The sequence below is a fragment of the Oncorhynchus tshawytscha genome, linkage group LG21 (assembly GCF_018296145.1).
Source record: "Oncorhynchus tshawytscha isolate Ot180627B linkage group LG21, Otsh_v2.0, whole genome shotgun sequence".
NCBI lineage: Eukaryota > Metazoa > Chordata > Actinopteri > Salmoniformes > Salmonidae > Oncorhynchus > Oncorhynchus tshawytscha.
Genome location: NC_056449.1, coordinates 19836309 through 19853219, shown reverse-complemented (window position 1 = coordinate 19853219; position 16911 = coordinate 19836309). Strand labels below are relative to the sequence as shown.

Below are 16911 nucleotides of genomic sequence, written 5' to 3'. Positions count from 1 at the left end.
CAGCCCTGTGCTCTCATCACTACCCCCAGTGCGTGAATTTTACCATGACATTCAGGGGATCTCTATTTTTTTCACGGGACGACCTATTTTTTAATGGTCCTACTTTGTTTTATTGGGCCTAATAGTAAAGTCATGTATTTTAATGTGGCGTGAACACAACCAGTCAAAAGTAGTCTACCTGCACACTTTCGTCCACTCCAATAATTCCAGCATCCAAACAGTGCACTGTGCACCTGACATTTGATGAAGGAAAAGAGACATCTGTTACAAAACATTTGGCGATTGTCATTAGGTTTACACTCTTGTCGCCTGAATTAATTGATGTGTCTTGCTGACAAATTGGCCATTTTTGTAAATTGAAAAGTCAGGAAACCTGAAAGGGGGCTGAAATACTTGATGGAAATAGCCTACAGCTGCGTCTGTCTCGAGCTCAGCGGCGTGGGAAACTGTGAGGCTGGCTGGACCCACAGGCGTAGTATAGAGATGAATGTGGTTGAAACAACCTGAACCAACTGTCACTGGTTTGAACAATGACAGAGAAGTGGGGGTGATGGTTTAATTTGGAATAAGCTTCTATTTTCCTATGTACCACTGTAGCAGGACAAAATTGCATTACAAATAGGAGAATGGTTAAATTGGAGGGTGTTGGTTTAATTTGGAATAAGCTTTCACGGAAGTCCTGTGAATTTTTTTTATAATAGAACGTTATTTCGAAACTCACCACAAACTATCTATATTTACCATAGAGTGTAGCTCAGTAACACAAATACTTTAAAATTGACTAGGCTAAATGCTAGTCATACCGGTAGATAACCAACTGTCACGCCCTGACCTTAGATTCTCTGTTTTTCTATATATTTTGGTTAGGTCAGGGTGTGACTAGGGTGGGTACTCTAGTTGTTGTATGTCTAGAGTTTTTGTCATCTAGGGTTTTTGTATGTCTATGTTGACCTGATATGGTTCCCAATCAGAGACAGCTGTTTATCATTGTCTCTGATTGGGGATCATACTTAGGTAGCCATTTCCCCATTGTTAGTTGTGGGATCTTGTCTATGTTTAGTTGCCTGTCTGCACTATTTGCATAGCGGTTCGTTAGTTGATCCCCTCCAAATTCAAAAAAGGAATTGACCATGGTGTTAAGCTTAGTCACGTCAGAGCCAATGTGTTGCTTCGCTGACCACCTTGCTATCATAGTATAATATAAGCACTAAGCATAGAGTATTGCTCCCAGAGCCTTAGAAGACAGGACTGCAACAGACAGAGGCCAAGCCATTAATAAACCTATTTACATGAATAACACAGCCCACGTGGTATAATCTACAGCTGCGTTCTGAGGCTCTGCCTGCGTACCAAATGTCACCCCTTTCCCCTTTATAGTGCATTACTTTTGACCAGACCCCTATGGGGAAGTAGTGTGAGTGTGCGTTCGTCTGTGTGTGTGTGGACAATGTAAAATGCCCACAAGCAGTTACACTGACACTTTCTGACAGTAACAAATGCCATGGGCATAGTTATTGGACCTAGAGATTAGGCCATATGGGGGGGGGGACCTTGAAAAGTCAATACCATAAACATGTACCAGTTAATAGCTCCACCCATTTTTCACTCCCTCCGTTCACAGAAAACATAAATGGTTGTCATAACTCACTGTACAGTGACAGGTTTTCAATTTGAAAGGACGGGCGGGGGGGGTAAGACCTTAGGTGAAAGTCAATGGCTGTAACATTTTACCAGTTTATAATACCACCCATTTCTCACAACCTATTCAGCCGTTATACCACACTCAACACATTGACTAGGCTTCGTGAGAGTCTCCCCTTTCCACAGTGGGGTCATATTAGTTTGTAGCCCAGACAGTTCGGATGCTACAGACAGAAGTTGGCACATCGACGGTACCGACTTCAGACAAGTCCCGTGGGGCTTATGGGGTTGTAGGCTAAACCATTCGGATGCTACAGACGTTTCCATGAGAAGACCGATTTTAGGGATTTCTCCTGGTCTGACAAACAGCCCTGTAGCTCTGCCTCTTTCCACCTCAGATGCGGAAGGCCGACATAAGCGGATGCAGTGGAATGAGACGCAGCCCATGTAACAACAACAAAAATATCTCTGTCTGTCAATCTACTCTAGTTAAAATCTTTGTCTTTCTAATGTCTAATTCTCTTTTTGTCCTTGGAAGAGTCATTTTTACTTAAAGCTGCAATCAGCGGTTGAAACAATATCAAAGCCAATCACACCCCAGTTTCGGTAAAAAGCTGAGGGATGGGGCTGGAGAAATGTAACCATTTTCAAATTCATAGAAAGAGATATGGATGCAAGGACTGACCATTCATGATATCAACATTTGTTTTAACCATGTTTTGAGGCTATAGTGCTTGTTTAAACTTAAACATTTGACTTTAACAAGCTTATATTTTGGTTTATGATGGTTTATGACAGTTGAACTAAGTGCATTCTTTGGGAAACAATAGGTCCATATAATTAATTTGTAAGTCAAAAAAATGGATGTAGCAACTGCTCCTTTAACTACAGTAGGTAGTCCCACCGAGGTCAGAAGACCTCTTTCCCAAGGGAGAATGACCGACCACTTGAAGAGTGACAGATCTGGTTAATAAAACGGTATAGACACTCAGACACCCAAGTGTACAATACTGTCAGCATGAACTATATTTATCTCTTGAGCTCACAGCTGCTAGGCCATAGAGAGGCTGTCTTCTTCTAACACTGTCAAAACCTGTCTCGATCATAAGAATACAAATAAATGCTATTAAATGTACTGATATAAATTGAATGCTATAATGCTAAACACTTATATTGCTAAAATATGATTCCCATGCATTTCTGTGTCTATTGCTTCCTTAACGATCATGTCAGATATTTAGACAGCCCTGAACAAGGTCAATCGATTGCCTTTTTCCCCAACATGTGATAACAATTTTTTATTTTTTATTTCACTAGGCAAGTCAGTTAAGAATAAATTCTTGTTTTCAATGGCAGCCTAGGAACAGTGGGTTAACTTACTTGTTCAGGGCAGAATGCCAGATTTTTACCTTGTCAGTGTCACGGCCTGACCATAGAAAGCCTATATTTTCTATGGTAGAGTAGGTCAGGATGTGACTAGGGGTTTTAGTCTAGTTTATAATTTCTATGTGGGGTTCTAGGTTTATTTTCTATGTTGGTGTTTGTGTATGCTTCCCAATTAGAGGCAGCTGGTAATCGTTGTCTCTAATTAATACTTAAGTTACATTTTGTCCACCTGTGGGTTATGGGATATTGTTTGTATGTATGTGTTTGAGTTAGGGCACATAGCATATCTGTAGTCACAGTTTGTTGTTAGTTTATTGTTTATTTGTTTTTGTCAATGCTTAGTTTCACTTTCATTAAAATATGTGGAACTCAACATACGCTGCGCCTTGGTCCAATCATCATTATTACGAACAACGTGACCGTATATCCCCTCACAACGGGACCAAGCAGCGTGCTCGGGAGGAGATGACATCCTGGTCTTTGGAGGAGATCAGGGAGAGAATATTCTGGACTTGGGAGGAAATAATGGCAGGAGACAAGAGCCTTCCATGGAAGCAGGCGGAAGCAGCGAAGGAGGGACAGCGACAAAGTCGGGGAGGAAGGTCACAGAAACCCCAAGAAAAACATTTTTGGGGGACACATACAGCAGTCGGCGGGGCCGAGGAGTGAACCAGAGCCAGTCTGGGAGAGTTTGGAGGAGAGAGAAATGGGAGAGTTGTTGAGTTGGTGGAGGATGCATGGTATTTGCCCTAAGGAATGTGTTGTCAGTTTGGTGCCACAGTCAGCTCCCCGTACTCGTCCTGAGAAGTGTGTTAACGTTCCGGAATAATTGATACCGGCTATACACACCAGGTCTCCAGGGCACCTTAACAGCCCAGTATGTCCTGTGCCTGCTCCTCGTACTCTCCCTCAAGTGCGTGTCCCCAGTCAGGTATGTCCTGTGTCTGCTCCCAGCACTCGCCCTGAAGTGCGTGTCACCAGTCTGGCGCCACCTGTCCCGGCTCCACACACTAGGCCTCCAGTGTGCCTCCCCAGTCCAGTACGTTCTGTGCCTGCTCCTCGCGCTCGCCCAGAGGTGTGTGTCACCAGCCCGGTACCACCAGTGCCGGCCCCACGCACCAGGCTTCCTGCGACAATCCCCAGTCCGGAACCTCCTGCGACAGTCCACGGTCCGGAACCTCCTGCGATGGTCAACGGTCCAGAACCCCCCTGCGCCGATGCCCAGTCTAAGCACGGCGTCCAGTCCAGCTCCAAGGCCTGAGTCTTCTTCGGCATTGGTGCCAAGTCCAGGCATAGCATCCCGCTCCATGGCGGGAGATTTCCCCTGTGCCTAGGTCCAGTGAAGGCACAGTGTTCAACCTGGGTCCATGGCTGGATCCGCAGGATGAGCGAGTACTTCGTCCCGCACCAGAGCTGCCACCGACACTAGACACCCCCCCTAACCCTCCCTTTTTGTTTCAGGTTTTGCGGTCGGAGTCTGTACCTTTGGGGGACTCCGACCACAAAATTATGTTAGCACAGCAGAAAACTGTTCTGATTAAAGAAGCTATACAACTGTCCCTCTTTAGACTAGTGCATCAGCATTTGTGGGTTCGATTACAGGCTCAAAATGGCCAGAAACAAAGTACTTTCTTCTGAAACTCATCAGTCTATTCTTGTTCTGAGAAATGAAGGCTATTCCATGAGAGAAATTGCCAAGAAACTGAAGATCTCGTACAACGCTGTGTACTACTCCCTTCACAGAACAGTGCAAACTGGCCCTAACCAGAATAGAAAGGGGAGTGGTAGGCCCCAGTGCACAACTGAGCAAGACGACAAGTACATTCGAGTATCTAGCTTGAGAAACAAACGCCTCACGGATACTCAACTAGTCTAAAGAAGGCCCGTTTTATTGCTTCTTTAATCAGAACAACAGTTTTCTGCTGTGCTAACAACATTGCAAAAGGGTTTTCTAATGATCAAGTAGCCTTTTAAAATGACAAACTTGGATTAGCTAACACAACGTGCCATTGGAACACAGGAGTGATGGTTGCTGATAATGGGCCTCTGTACGCCCATGTAGATATTCCATTAAAAATCTGCCGTTTCCAGCTACAATAGTCATTTACAACATTAACAATGTCTACACTGTATTTCTGATCAATTTGATATTATTGTAATGGACAAAAAACATGCTTTTCTTTCAAAACCAAGTACATTTCTAAGTGACCCCAATCTTTTGAACGGTAGTGTATATCATAACAGCTTTTCAGAAGTTATCTGTAGGTCAACACCACATGCAGCCAATAGGTTTTCACCAATGGGCAAATTTTTTAAACTCAGCTAGCTACAAGACAACTGGAGAAATCTAATTCGAGCTACAGAGTCAGGTCACGCCTCACTCTCTCCAGTCCCGTATGTGTAACACCTCTCAAAGTGCTGAGCGCTGAGAAAATGTATTTCTACTTTTATGGGTAAGAATAAAAGTTATGCCTAAAACTTCTTAAGACCTTTAGTCCTTTCAATAAACCATTAGGAAGACCTTATTAAGAGCTGTCCTAACCTGTTTGAAGCTGCCAGGTGCAAGCAGATGGCTTTCGTGAATCTGCCTGGGCCATGCCATAGAGTGAATAATGACTTGGAAATTATCAAGTTGTATCGACCGATCGCATCGCCTGTCTGTGTAACAGAGGTGGTTGTGAGCAAAAATACAAATGAGCCTTCTCTGCAAGATAATGGACAGTATTCCTCTTCTTGTTTTTCTTCTTCTTTAGTGAACCAGGCTTGATTGATGATTGACCTTGCTTGAGACCTGAAGACTTGCATTAGCTAACCAAACGAATGTTTAGGCTTTAGCTCAGCACGCTAACATAGCCTTGTGGTATAAAGGAGACCAGGGTTAGAAACCCGGTGCGTCACACTGGTAGTATAAAATCTCATCAAGCAATTCCAGCCAATGGTGAAATAGGCACTGCATTGACTCATCTGAACGGAGGGAGTTGGCAGTTGATTTAGGATTTGTCAATCTCATTCAAGCTCATTTTGATATCACTCACCACCTTTGAACTTTCTGCTACAAATTTGGCTCCTGCTTTGCACCCCTCTCTACAGTTCACCTGTTCTCCATGAGAACTTCTTTTGAGGCCATCAAAACTCCACCAACTCTGTCATATCGAGCACGAGTCTTCAATGGTTGAAGACCAAGCACTCCCACCACATTGTGGAGCCCCAAATACAGATTGTTCTTTCTGACCGAGACATCTTCCGTACTTCAAGCACAGATGCACAGAGCTTCTTGTGCCATGTGGGCCACACACAGCGATGGGTATTGATAGAGTAGCTGTACCATTCAATTGCCTCGGGTCATCACTCAATAGAGGTCTGGTTATGCTGCAGGCGGTCTCTCTGTTTATTGGCTAACAGCCCCTATTGCTAGAGTGAGCACAGAGGGATGTGTGCTAATCATGTTAATGGTAACTAAAACCCAAAGGACAGCCTGGTAATTGGATGGATGGCAACATCAGTTTTTTAGTGTTCACATGGTCTGGACAAACCTTGAGTTATCACACACACTGGAGACCTAAGGAGCATACATGTACATGTGAGAAGTGATATTTTGATTTAGGCTACTATAGCTCATATGATTGATAGATAATTATTGCTGGTGCATTTTTACCAGCCGCCCCACAGGAAATGAAAGCTGAGGGTAGAAAGAAAATGCTTTCCACAAACTGCAGTGAGCTAACTGATACCGTACAACATCATCATCTGTCTGAACCTATAGCTAGTCTCCAGTCTTCCGGTACCAAAGCACCATCTGATACATCCATTCATATTGTCCACAAACTTCAATCCAGTTGGCAGCATGGGTTGAAAGATTTGAATGAGAATGCCAACTTGGCATTGTGCCAAATGTGTGGCCAGGAATACCCTAAATCATTGTGTAACTCTGTGTTGTTGTTTTTGTTGCACTGCTTTGCTTTATCTTGGCCAGGTCGCAGTTGTAAATGAGAACTTGTTCTCAACTGGCCTACCTGGTTAAATAAAGGTGATATAAATAAATAAAACAATTAAAAATCCTCTCTGCTATGGAGGACAGGATGTCGATCTTCCTATTCCTGCCATGCAACTCCCTGGATTCCTCCGGTGCCCCGTTGAGTTCTTTGTCCTCATCAGAAGAAACAACATAGAGGTTGATCTGGGAGTTGGAGCTCTCCAACTGATTACCTGGCATTGGTATATCAATGGGGCATGCGGTTGCATATTAATTCAAACCCAGTACATTGATTTTAATCCCCGACATCTTTTAGCAGAGATACCATCTGCACTCTGCTGCAAAACTGGAAAAGTTGATGTTTCCCAAGACAGACACTTGTTGCCCCTTGGGGTACAATTGGAGTAAAATAAATAGCTATGGTCGATTTGTACCATATGGTCTGAATGGGCAGACAAATTCTGCTCAGGTGTACAGGTGTGCTGAGTGAGCAATGCTGCAGTGCTGTCCTTGGTGAGCATGCTGCTGTGGTGGGCAGAATGTTCTGAAATGACGAAATGTGGTGAACAAAGCTGTCCAGGGTTCTGAATTGACCAATGTGGTGAGCGGAGCTGTCCAGGGTTCTTAAATTGTCCAATGTGGCATTCGCTGTCCATGGTGCTGAAATGGCCATCTGACATTTATTGGGGCTGTCCCCGGATCTGAACAGACCGGCACTGTCATTTAACCCAATCATTTCACACATCCCTGTCATGTTCAGTTTTACAGTGCCATATAAAAACGTTTCTTTCACCCTTAATTGTTTAATATACACTGGGTGTACATAACATTAGAATCACCTGCTCTATCCATGACATAGACTGACCAGGTGAATCCAGGTGAAAGCTATGATCCCTTATTGATGTCACTTGTTAAATCCTCTTCAATCGGTATAGATGAAGGGGAGGAGACTAGTTAAAGAAGGATTTTTAGGCCTTGAGACAATTGAGACATGGATTGTGTGTGTGTACCGTTCAGAGGGTGAATGGGCAAGACAAAAGATTTAAGTGCCTTTGAATAGGGTATGATAGTAGGTGCCAGGCACACCGGTTTGAGTCAGGAACTGCAACACTGCTGGGTTTTTCACGCTCAACAGTTTCTGTGTGTTTCTAATGTTTTGTACAGTCAATGTATACCGTTGGTGTAAAGGTATGGTCTGATATTCACATAAAAAACCTCTCCTATATACGCACAAGCACACATAGACACACACATACACACACACTTGAGATCAATGTGAGTACGGGTTGGGGCTGGTTGAGAGAGAGAGATAAAAAAAAAAGTGTCCAGTAATTGGGTCTTACATCTAGTGTTTACTTTGTGCATATTTCATGTACAGTATGCCAAATGGTTAATTTGTGTAAAGGTACCTTGGGGGATATATGGTGTCATCTCATTTTTGGGAATTCTGTATTCACAGCTGCATGGACATTTTGATGTGTTGTAGCACATATTGGCCATTATACAGTATGTAGCTAGCAATAGCCTAGTAGGTTTAAATGCATTCATACTTTCATAAGCAATTCAAACCACTCTAGATGTTATTCAAGCAGATAAGATTGCTGTTAGAGTGCTGCACTAGTATTCATTCAGCTGTCTCTGTGATTTATAATCCAAATAAAGCAATAATGGAAAGCAAGCAAACATCTTTCAGTTCCAAGGTTTGGGTGATTTCCTCAAGGCAAGCACTTCCTCTCTTATGTAGTCTAGTGGTGGCAGTGGTAATTATGAAGACAGTTCTTGATGAGCTTTCATTTGATGGGAATGGGCGGGCCACTACAACATCCCTTTCAATTCACTTATGCAAACTAGCCCACTGTTGTACACCGGCCCGGGGAAATAGCCAACGGTAGGCTACCTGCGGAGAACGCAAGCGTGCGTCCGGCTCCATTCCTAAACCCAAACGGACGTGCTGACTTCGAAGCTTTGCCGCAAAAAAAGGAGACAGCAGAAAGAGTGTGCAGAAAGAGTGACTACTGGCCATATGTCAACGAAGGGCAGAAAGTATCACGAGAGAGTATCGTTCTCCGAAGAGGAGGATGAACAGTGTTGGAAAGAGGAAAACGGCTGTATGGATGTACATTACCTAAAATCCGTCCAAACAATCCGGGATTCGTCTGGATATTATGCTTATAATATGTGAGTAGACAAACCTATTATCGGCGCCACTTAAGCTGTAGAACTCATTGAAGGCTAAATAAAGTGGGCAGGTGAATTTAGATATGCTACTGAATATTTGTGTGGGTTAAAAACTTTCCTTAAAACTGTTGATATTGAATGAATCATTATTTTAAGACACCTGCCACTTAAAGGGACTGTTTTCTTTCTGCCTTTGGTCCGAATAAAATCTTATTTTCTCATGTATTTTTTGAAAATCACGTTTATTCATATCTGTTGCACTGATATGTCATATAAAGTCATCCAATACGAAGCCTTCAACTGGAAGCCTAGTGCAATGATGTTGTTTTGGGCCATACCAAAATTAGAATTTTATTCATATAAAATGTAGCTGCATCTTTGGACATTGGCAGTGTTTGTGACTATACTTGCGCCACCTTGTGGATAATTCAGTCCGTGGTCATAGAGAGAGAGTGCAGACAAGAGACCATGATGCTACTGTTCACTCTTTTTGGTTGGATAATGCATAAACCTACAGGTAGCCTACATGTCTCCTACTTTTTGTATCATGTTGAGACTCACTCAGCATGTAAAAATGCTGAAACAGCAGATGTTCTAATTAATCTCATGTTCATATGCAGGCTACTACATAACTCACATGATTCAGGTTGTATTATGTGCCTTTCCTGTTTTCAAATCCCATTTACTTAATCCATTCCACACACACAGATCACATTTGAGAAAGTACAACGACTCTGAGACAGCATGATTTCTTAGGCATTGCTGATATCAATGTTTCGCTCATTTGCAGGCATCGCTCATTTGCAGGCACTAGCTCTCAACTCTATTTTGTTATGGCCATACATCAGAGATGATCATCTAGACAGGAGTATGTCAATCTAATACACACTGCTGAGTGTATAAATCCACTCCAGTCTTCAGAGGTTCTCCATATCGTACCCATTAATTAACACGTTATCATGTGTCACACATGGTGACGTAAAGTGGGCTGATATGGGTGATTGCTCTGCTTTATACTATCTTATCCTGGTGATACTTGCTTTGGGCTAATACATCAAATGTAGCACAGGGCTTATGGTAAGCGGTGCAGTGTTTAACATCCTAACTATGGAACAACATTGTCAGACGAAGCTGAGATGTATATTTAACATTTGAAAAGTCAGTCGAAATACTTTAAAATTAACCCTTCAAACAGTAGGCAGTACGACTTCCCTGCTGTGTTGGGTAAAGTAATAGCTCAGGTCTTGTGTGATGCCATTTTAATATTTACTTAGATATTCCTTAGGTGTATGTTGAGTTTGTGAATATGAGAAAAGTGGATATCTTGCATTTAAAATACCAATGCCATTTTATGCCTTGCCAATGTTATGCCTTGCCGACATGTGATGTTCTCCCTAGGTGTAGAGACCCTAGACTGGTCCCAGATCTGTTTGCGCTCTTTCCAACTTCATTGCTCATTGTCAAAGCAAACATGTTTGTATGATAATGAATGTGAATGATAGCACAAACAGACTGGCACTCAGGCTATGGAGACTCCATAGAATTCAAATGAGTAGAATAGATATATATTTCTTCAGTCCATGGGATCGTTTTAGTGGTCCACCCATTATGGCAACTCAGTAGTGCCTTGCATGTGTAGAATAGTTGGAGAGGCACTGTATTTTCAGCAAAAGATTCCCACTGACAGAGCATAAGAAAGTCTTGTTCCACCTCGACCACCCAGGAAGTAAAGGTCATGAACTCCTCCAGGCAGTGAAATTCGTCCTCTGATTCGTCCTATTTCCCTTCCAAGAGCTACCTTTATCGTATGTTCTTTAAGAAAGACAAAAACAAGACCTGAAGACCATGTCCTACTGCAAATATTACACATTGGATTGGGGTTCTAATTATGGTGCATAGCAACTGTATTGTCAAACCAAATTGTTTTGGTAGTTTGTTCCATTGCCCTTTCCTTTCAAAATTGTCCAAATTCTGACCTGTCATACTCTTTCTTTTGAAGGCATGTCAGACAAGCTACAGCATCAGTGATTTGCTAATGAATGTAATTAACAGACGTGAGCGAAATGAGTTCCTTGAGTCCTGATCATGTGACCGAATGTCACTCGAAGTCCAATTGCAGATGACCACAATATCCTCTGCACTGTTAATTGTTATTATGACACTTGTACCTGTTTTACCTGTACCAACATCCTCTGGAGTGGCATGGAAATAGTGTATGGCAGGCATACAATAGTAATCAGTACAATAATAAAGCCCTGCAGTAGACTTTTGTCCTGTTCAGGGGGTGTACATGTCGTGTACATTAAGCTGCCTCACGCTACAGAATCAGGAGACAGGCTCCTGCTCTATGGACCAGGCACTTTCTAAGGCAGTGTGTCCGGCTCTGCCCAGTCAGTGTCTTCACCGGCTGTGGCCAAATCCCTAACTTGACAAAAGTAACATGGTGTATGATGCTCTTCCTCTTTCCTGTCAGTGTACGGCTCGGGTTCAAATGTACTTGATCACTTGTTCTGTTTGGGCTGCTGTACCAGCAGGAGCCAAGACATTTTCATGTTGTTGGATGGTGCTTTCGCTTGCTGTCCTTGATCAGTTGAAATGGCCCGCCATCCTGTTGTCTTGGCAGTATCAGTAGCGGAATGGGTAGAATCCTGACTTTTACCTTTTGACTGTGTGACTGACCGCTCTGGCAGTTTGCTTCTGATTTGATGGTAAACAACTGCACCTGGAGTGCAGCCTGTAACCGAGTGTGGGGGAAAGTCATGAAAAATGTCTGCAACCAGAGTTAGGGCTAAGGTGGAGGAGGAGGATGATGTATGATGGTGGATGAGGATGATGTATGGTGGTGGAGGAGGAGAAGGATGCATGGTGGTGGAAGAGGAGGATGATGTGTGGTGGTGGATGAAAAGGATGATGTATGGTGGTGGATGAGTAGCTTGTGAAGCTCAGCTATGGTACATAATGGTGTTTCTATTAATATAAGTGGGAATTTTGTATTTTTTGTGGTTTTATTAATCAGATAGGACAGTGAAGGGGAAAAAGGAGACAGTGCGAGTTAGAAAGGGAAAGGGGGAGAATGCCTTCAATTGAAATGTGTCTTCCGCATTTAACCCAACCCCTCTGAATCAGAGAGGTGCGGGGGGCTGCCTTAATCGACATCCACATCTTCGTCGCCTGGGGAACAGTGGGTTAACTGCCTTGCTCAGGGGCAGAACGACAGATTTTTACCTTGTCAGCTCGGGGAAGGGCAGGAAGGATAAATATTGCTGAGGAGGAGTATGCGTGGCTTATAAAGATCAAGGCCTGTATTCACAACGCATCTCAGAGTATCAGTGCTGTATCTAGGATGAAGTCCTCCCTGTCCATCCATATCATCTTATTCATTAAGATCTAAATGGCAACACTGATCCTACAGTAGATCAGCTCACCTACTATGGGACTCTTTGTGTGTACAGGCCCATCTATAGTATAGAATGGTTATGAGAAGGAGAAGAAGTATTTATATTATCCCCACAGTGCTGTTCCTAACAGCTTAGGTTACTCACAGTCACAGCCCACAGATGTGGTTGTTTTATATAGCCTGTTATTAACCTGCTGAATGGGAAAGTGTTGCCCTGGGATGAGTGGGCGGAGAGTTTGGGAGGAAGAGGACAGAGTTTAGAAGTATCATCCATCATTAGACTGAGGTTCCAATTCCACATTGGGATAGTCTATTGATTCAACCAGGATAAAAGGGGTTCCTGTCAGTTCATGGTTGTTTTGTGTGGCCTCTCTAATCTAGCATGTGTATCTGAGAAGATACGGTGCGTGGGTTCCAGCACCTTTGATTGTAACGTTGTCCAATCGATACTTTCTATGGAGACGGTGGCATGTTTTGAAGTAGTGAATCGGATAAGAGGTTCGGTGTCTAGCTTCTTTCCTTTCTGAGGACATTAAACATTGAGCAGTTCTCAGTAACTAGCTAAATGAGGAGTGAAGAGTATTGACTGGTGCTCAGGGGCTATTGATAATTAGACATTTTATTTAAGGCCCATTGCAGTCCAAATTCAGTTTTAATGGAACTATTACAGTAAGGTACTTAATTATTACCCAGAAAGGATTTGATATTGAAAAAAATGGCTGAATTGGGCTTTTTAAGCATTATTTTTTCCAGTTTGGGCTTGAAATTCATTTTGGAAACTATATTTTGTGCAGCTAACCAGGCAGGCCAGGAGTCTTTGTGTTGAGAAAATGGATTTCATTTAGATAGCATCTGACTGGCTTCTCGCTAGCTTGTGATGAATAGAGCTGGTCAGTACTTCCCCAAACCCACACTACAGCTTGGAGTAGGATAAATGAGAATGCGTTTGCTTGCATTATAGCATTACCATCAGACCAAACTGGCATATACCTCTTGGTTGAGCTACTAACTGCCTTAGCCCTTGCATGCCTGCCAAATTTCGGGTCAAGGGTTGTGAACATATGTCTACTATTGCACCATCATTATTGCTAATGGACCAATAACCACCATTAGGACCCAATTCGCATAGGACTTTTGGACTTACACCCTCAAGTCAATTTTTGCTGCCACTTAGCCTTTGCCTCAAATGGATGCACTGGGAATGCATTCCACACTATTATGTCCTGTCTATTACTAGATTCTTCTCCTCCTCTATTTTGTTAACCAAAAGTCTGGTGTGCTACATGAATACAGTACATTGATTTGGTAATGTCTATAACAATGAGCCATAAGGGGAATATCTATAAGAGTTAGCCATAAGGGTAATATCTATAAGAGTTAGCCATAAGAGGAATGTCTATAAGAGTTAGCCATAAGAGGAATGTCTATAAGAGTTATCCATAAGGGGAATGTCTATAAGAGTTATCCATAAGGGGAATGTCTATAAGAGTTATCCATAAGGGGAATGTCTATAAGAGTTATCCATAAGGGCAATATCTATAAGAGTTAGCCATGAGGCTAATGTCTATAAGAGTTAGCCATGAGGCTAATGTCTATAAGAGTTAGCCATGAGGCTAATGTCTATAAGAGTTAGCCATAAGGGTAATATCTATAAGAGTTAGCCATAAGGGTAATATCTATAAGAGTTAGCCATACGGGTAATGTTTATAAGAATTAGCCATAAGGATAATGTCTATAAGCATTAGCCATAAGGGTAATACTTATAAGAGTTAGCCATAAGGGTAATTATGTGTAAAATTTTAACACAATTCTCCTTAATGTTGTATTTTCCGGAAATGTATTCAAATTTAAAAGATGTCCCTTTGGAGTAAATAACTTTATTATAATATTTGAATGCGTAAATCAGCCTTGTCCTAGGCTTCTGCCCTGTGGGCCATTCTGGCTATCCCCCTTTTCTGTAGCATGAGGCAGCTTGATGTACAAGACAAATAGGGGTGCCTATATTTGTCCTGTTTCACTGCATTTTTTAAAATTTTACCTTTATTTAACCAGGTAGGCAAGTTGAGAACAAGTTATCATTTACAATTGCGACCTGGCCAAGATAAAGCAAAGCAGTTCGACAGATACAACGACACAGAGTTACACATGGAGTAAAACAAACATACAGTCAATAATACAGTATAAACAAGTCTATATACAATGTGAGCAAATGAGGTGAGAAGGGAGGTAAAGGCAAAAAAGGCCATGGTGGCAAAGTAAATACAATATAGCAAGTAAAACACTGGAATGGTAGTTTTGCAATGGAAGAATGTGCAAAGTAGAAATAAAAATAATGGGGTGCAAAGGAGCAAAATAAATAAATTAATTAAAATTAAATACAGTTGGGAAAGAGGTAGTTGTTTGGGCTAAATTATAGGTGGGCTATGTACAGGTGCAGTAATCTGTGAGCTGCTCTGACAGTTGGTGCTTAAAGCTAGTGAGGGAGATAAGTGTTTCCAGTTTCAGAGATTTTTGTAGTTCGTTCCAGTCATTGGCAGCAGAGAACTGGAAGGAGAGGCGGCCAAAGAAAGAATTGATTTTGGGGGTGACTAGAGAGATATACCTGCTGGAGTGTGTGCTACAGGTGGGAGATGCTATGGTGACCAGCGAGCTGAGATAAGGGGGGACTTTACCTAGCAGGGTCTTGTAGATGACATGGAGCCAGTGGGTTTGGCGACGAGTATGAAGCGAGGGCCAGCCAACGAGAGCGTACAGGTCGCAATGGTGGGTAGTATATGGGGCTTTGGTGACAAAACGGATTGCACTGTGATAGACTGCATCCAATTTGTTGAGTAGGGTATTGGAGGCTATTTTGTAAATGACATCGCCAAAGTCGAGGATTGGTAGGATGGTCAGTTTTACAAGGGTATGTTTGGCAGCATGAGTGAAGGATGCTTTGTTGCGAAATAGGAAGCCAATTCTAGATTTAACTTTGGATTGGAGATGTTTGATATGGGTCTGGAAGGAGAGTTTACAGTCTAACCAGACACCTAAGTATTTGTAGTTGTCCACGTATTCTAAGTCAGAGCCGTCCAGAGTAGTGATGTTGGACAGGCGGGTAGGTGCAGGTAGCAATCGGTTGAAGAGCATGCATTTAGTTTTACTTGTATTTAAGAGCAATTGGAGGCCACGGAAGGAGAGTTGTATGGCATTGAAGCTTGCCTGGAGGGTTGTTAACACAGTGTGCAAAGAAGGGCCGGAAGTATACAGAATGGTGTCGTCTGCGTAGAGGTGGATCAGAGACTCACCAGCAGCAAGAGCGACCTCATTGATGTATACAGAGAAGAGAGTCGGTCCAAGAATTGAACCCTGTGGCACCCCCATAGAGACTGCCAGAGGTCCGGACAGCAGACCCTCCGATTTGACACACTGAACTCTATCAGAGAAGTAGTTGGTGAACCAGGCGAGGCAATCATTTGAGAAACCAAGGCTGTCGAGTCTGCCGATGAGGATGTGGTGATTGACAGAGTCGAAAGCCTTGGCCAGATCAATGAATACGGCTGCACAGTAATGTTTCTTATCGATGGCGGTTAAGATATCGTTTAGGACCTTGAGCGTGGCTGAGGTGCACCCATGACCAGCTCTGAAACCAGATTGCATAGCAGAGAAGGTATGGTGAGATTCGAAATGGTCGGTAATCTGTTTGTTGACTTGGCTTTCGAAGACCTTAGAAAGGCACGGTAGGATAGATATAGGTCTGTAGCAGTTTGGGTCAAGAGTGTCCCCCTTTGAAGAGGGGGATGACCGCAGCTGCTTTCCAATCTTTGGGAATCTCAGACGACACGAAAGAGAGGTTGAACAGGCTAGTAATAGGGGTGGCAACAATTTCGGCAGATAATTTTAGAAAGAAAGGGTCCAGATTGTCTAGCCCGGCTGATTTGTAGGGGTCCAGATTTTGCAGCTCTTTCAGAACATCAGCTGAATGGATTTGGGAGAAGGAGAAATGGGGAAGGCTTGGGCGAGTTGCTGTTGGGGGTGCAGTGCTGTTGACCGGGGTAGGAGTAGCCAGGTGGAAAGCATGGCCAGCCGTAGAAAAATGCTTATTGAAATTCTCAATTATGGTGGATTTATCAGTGGTGACAGTGTTTCCTATCTTCAGTGCAGTGGGCAGCTGGGAGGAGGTGTTCTTATTCTCCATGGACTTTACAGTGTCCCAGAACTTTTTGAGTTAGTGTTGCAGGAAGCAAATTTCTGCTTGAAAAAGCTAGCCTTGGCTTTTCTAACTGCCTGTGTATAATGGTTTCTAGCTTCCCTGAACAGCTGCATATCACGGGGGCTGTTCGATGCTAATGCAGAA

The 16911-nt window shown here is 42.9% G+C and overlaps 1 protein-coding gene across 1 annotated transcript in view; it reads left to right on the top strand.

Moving 5' to 3' along the window:
• The first annotated feature begins 8877 nt into the window (after positions 1-8877).
• trpc3 (transient receptor potential cation channel, subfamily C, member 3) overlaps positions 8878-16911 on the top strand; it is a 54060-nt gene continuing 46026 nt past the window's right edge. The window contains exon 1 of the mRNA XM_042303179.1: positions 8878-9178. Within this exon, the coding sequence (XP_042159113.1) occupies positions 9024-9178 (155 nt within the window). The 5' untranslated portion in view covers positions 8878-9023. The remainder of the gene's footprint in view (positions 9179-16911) is intronic.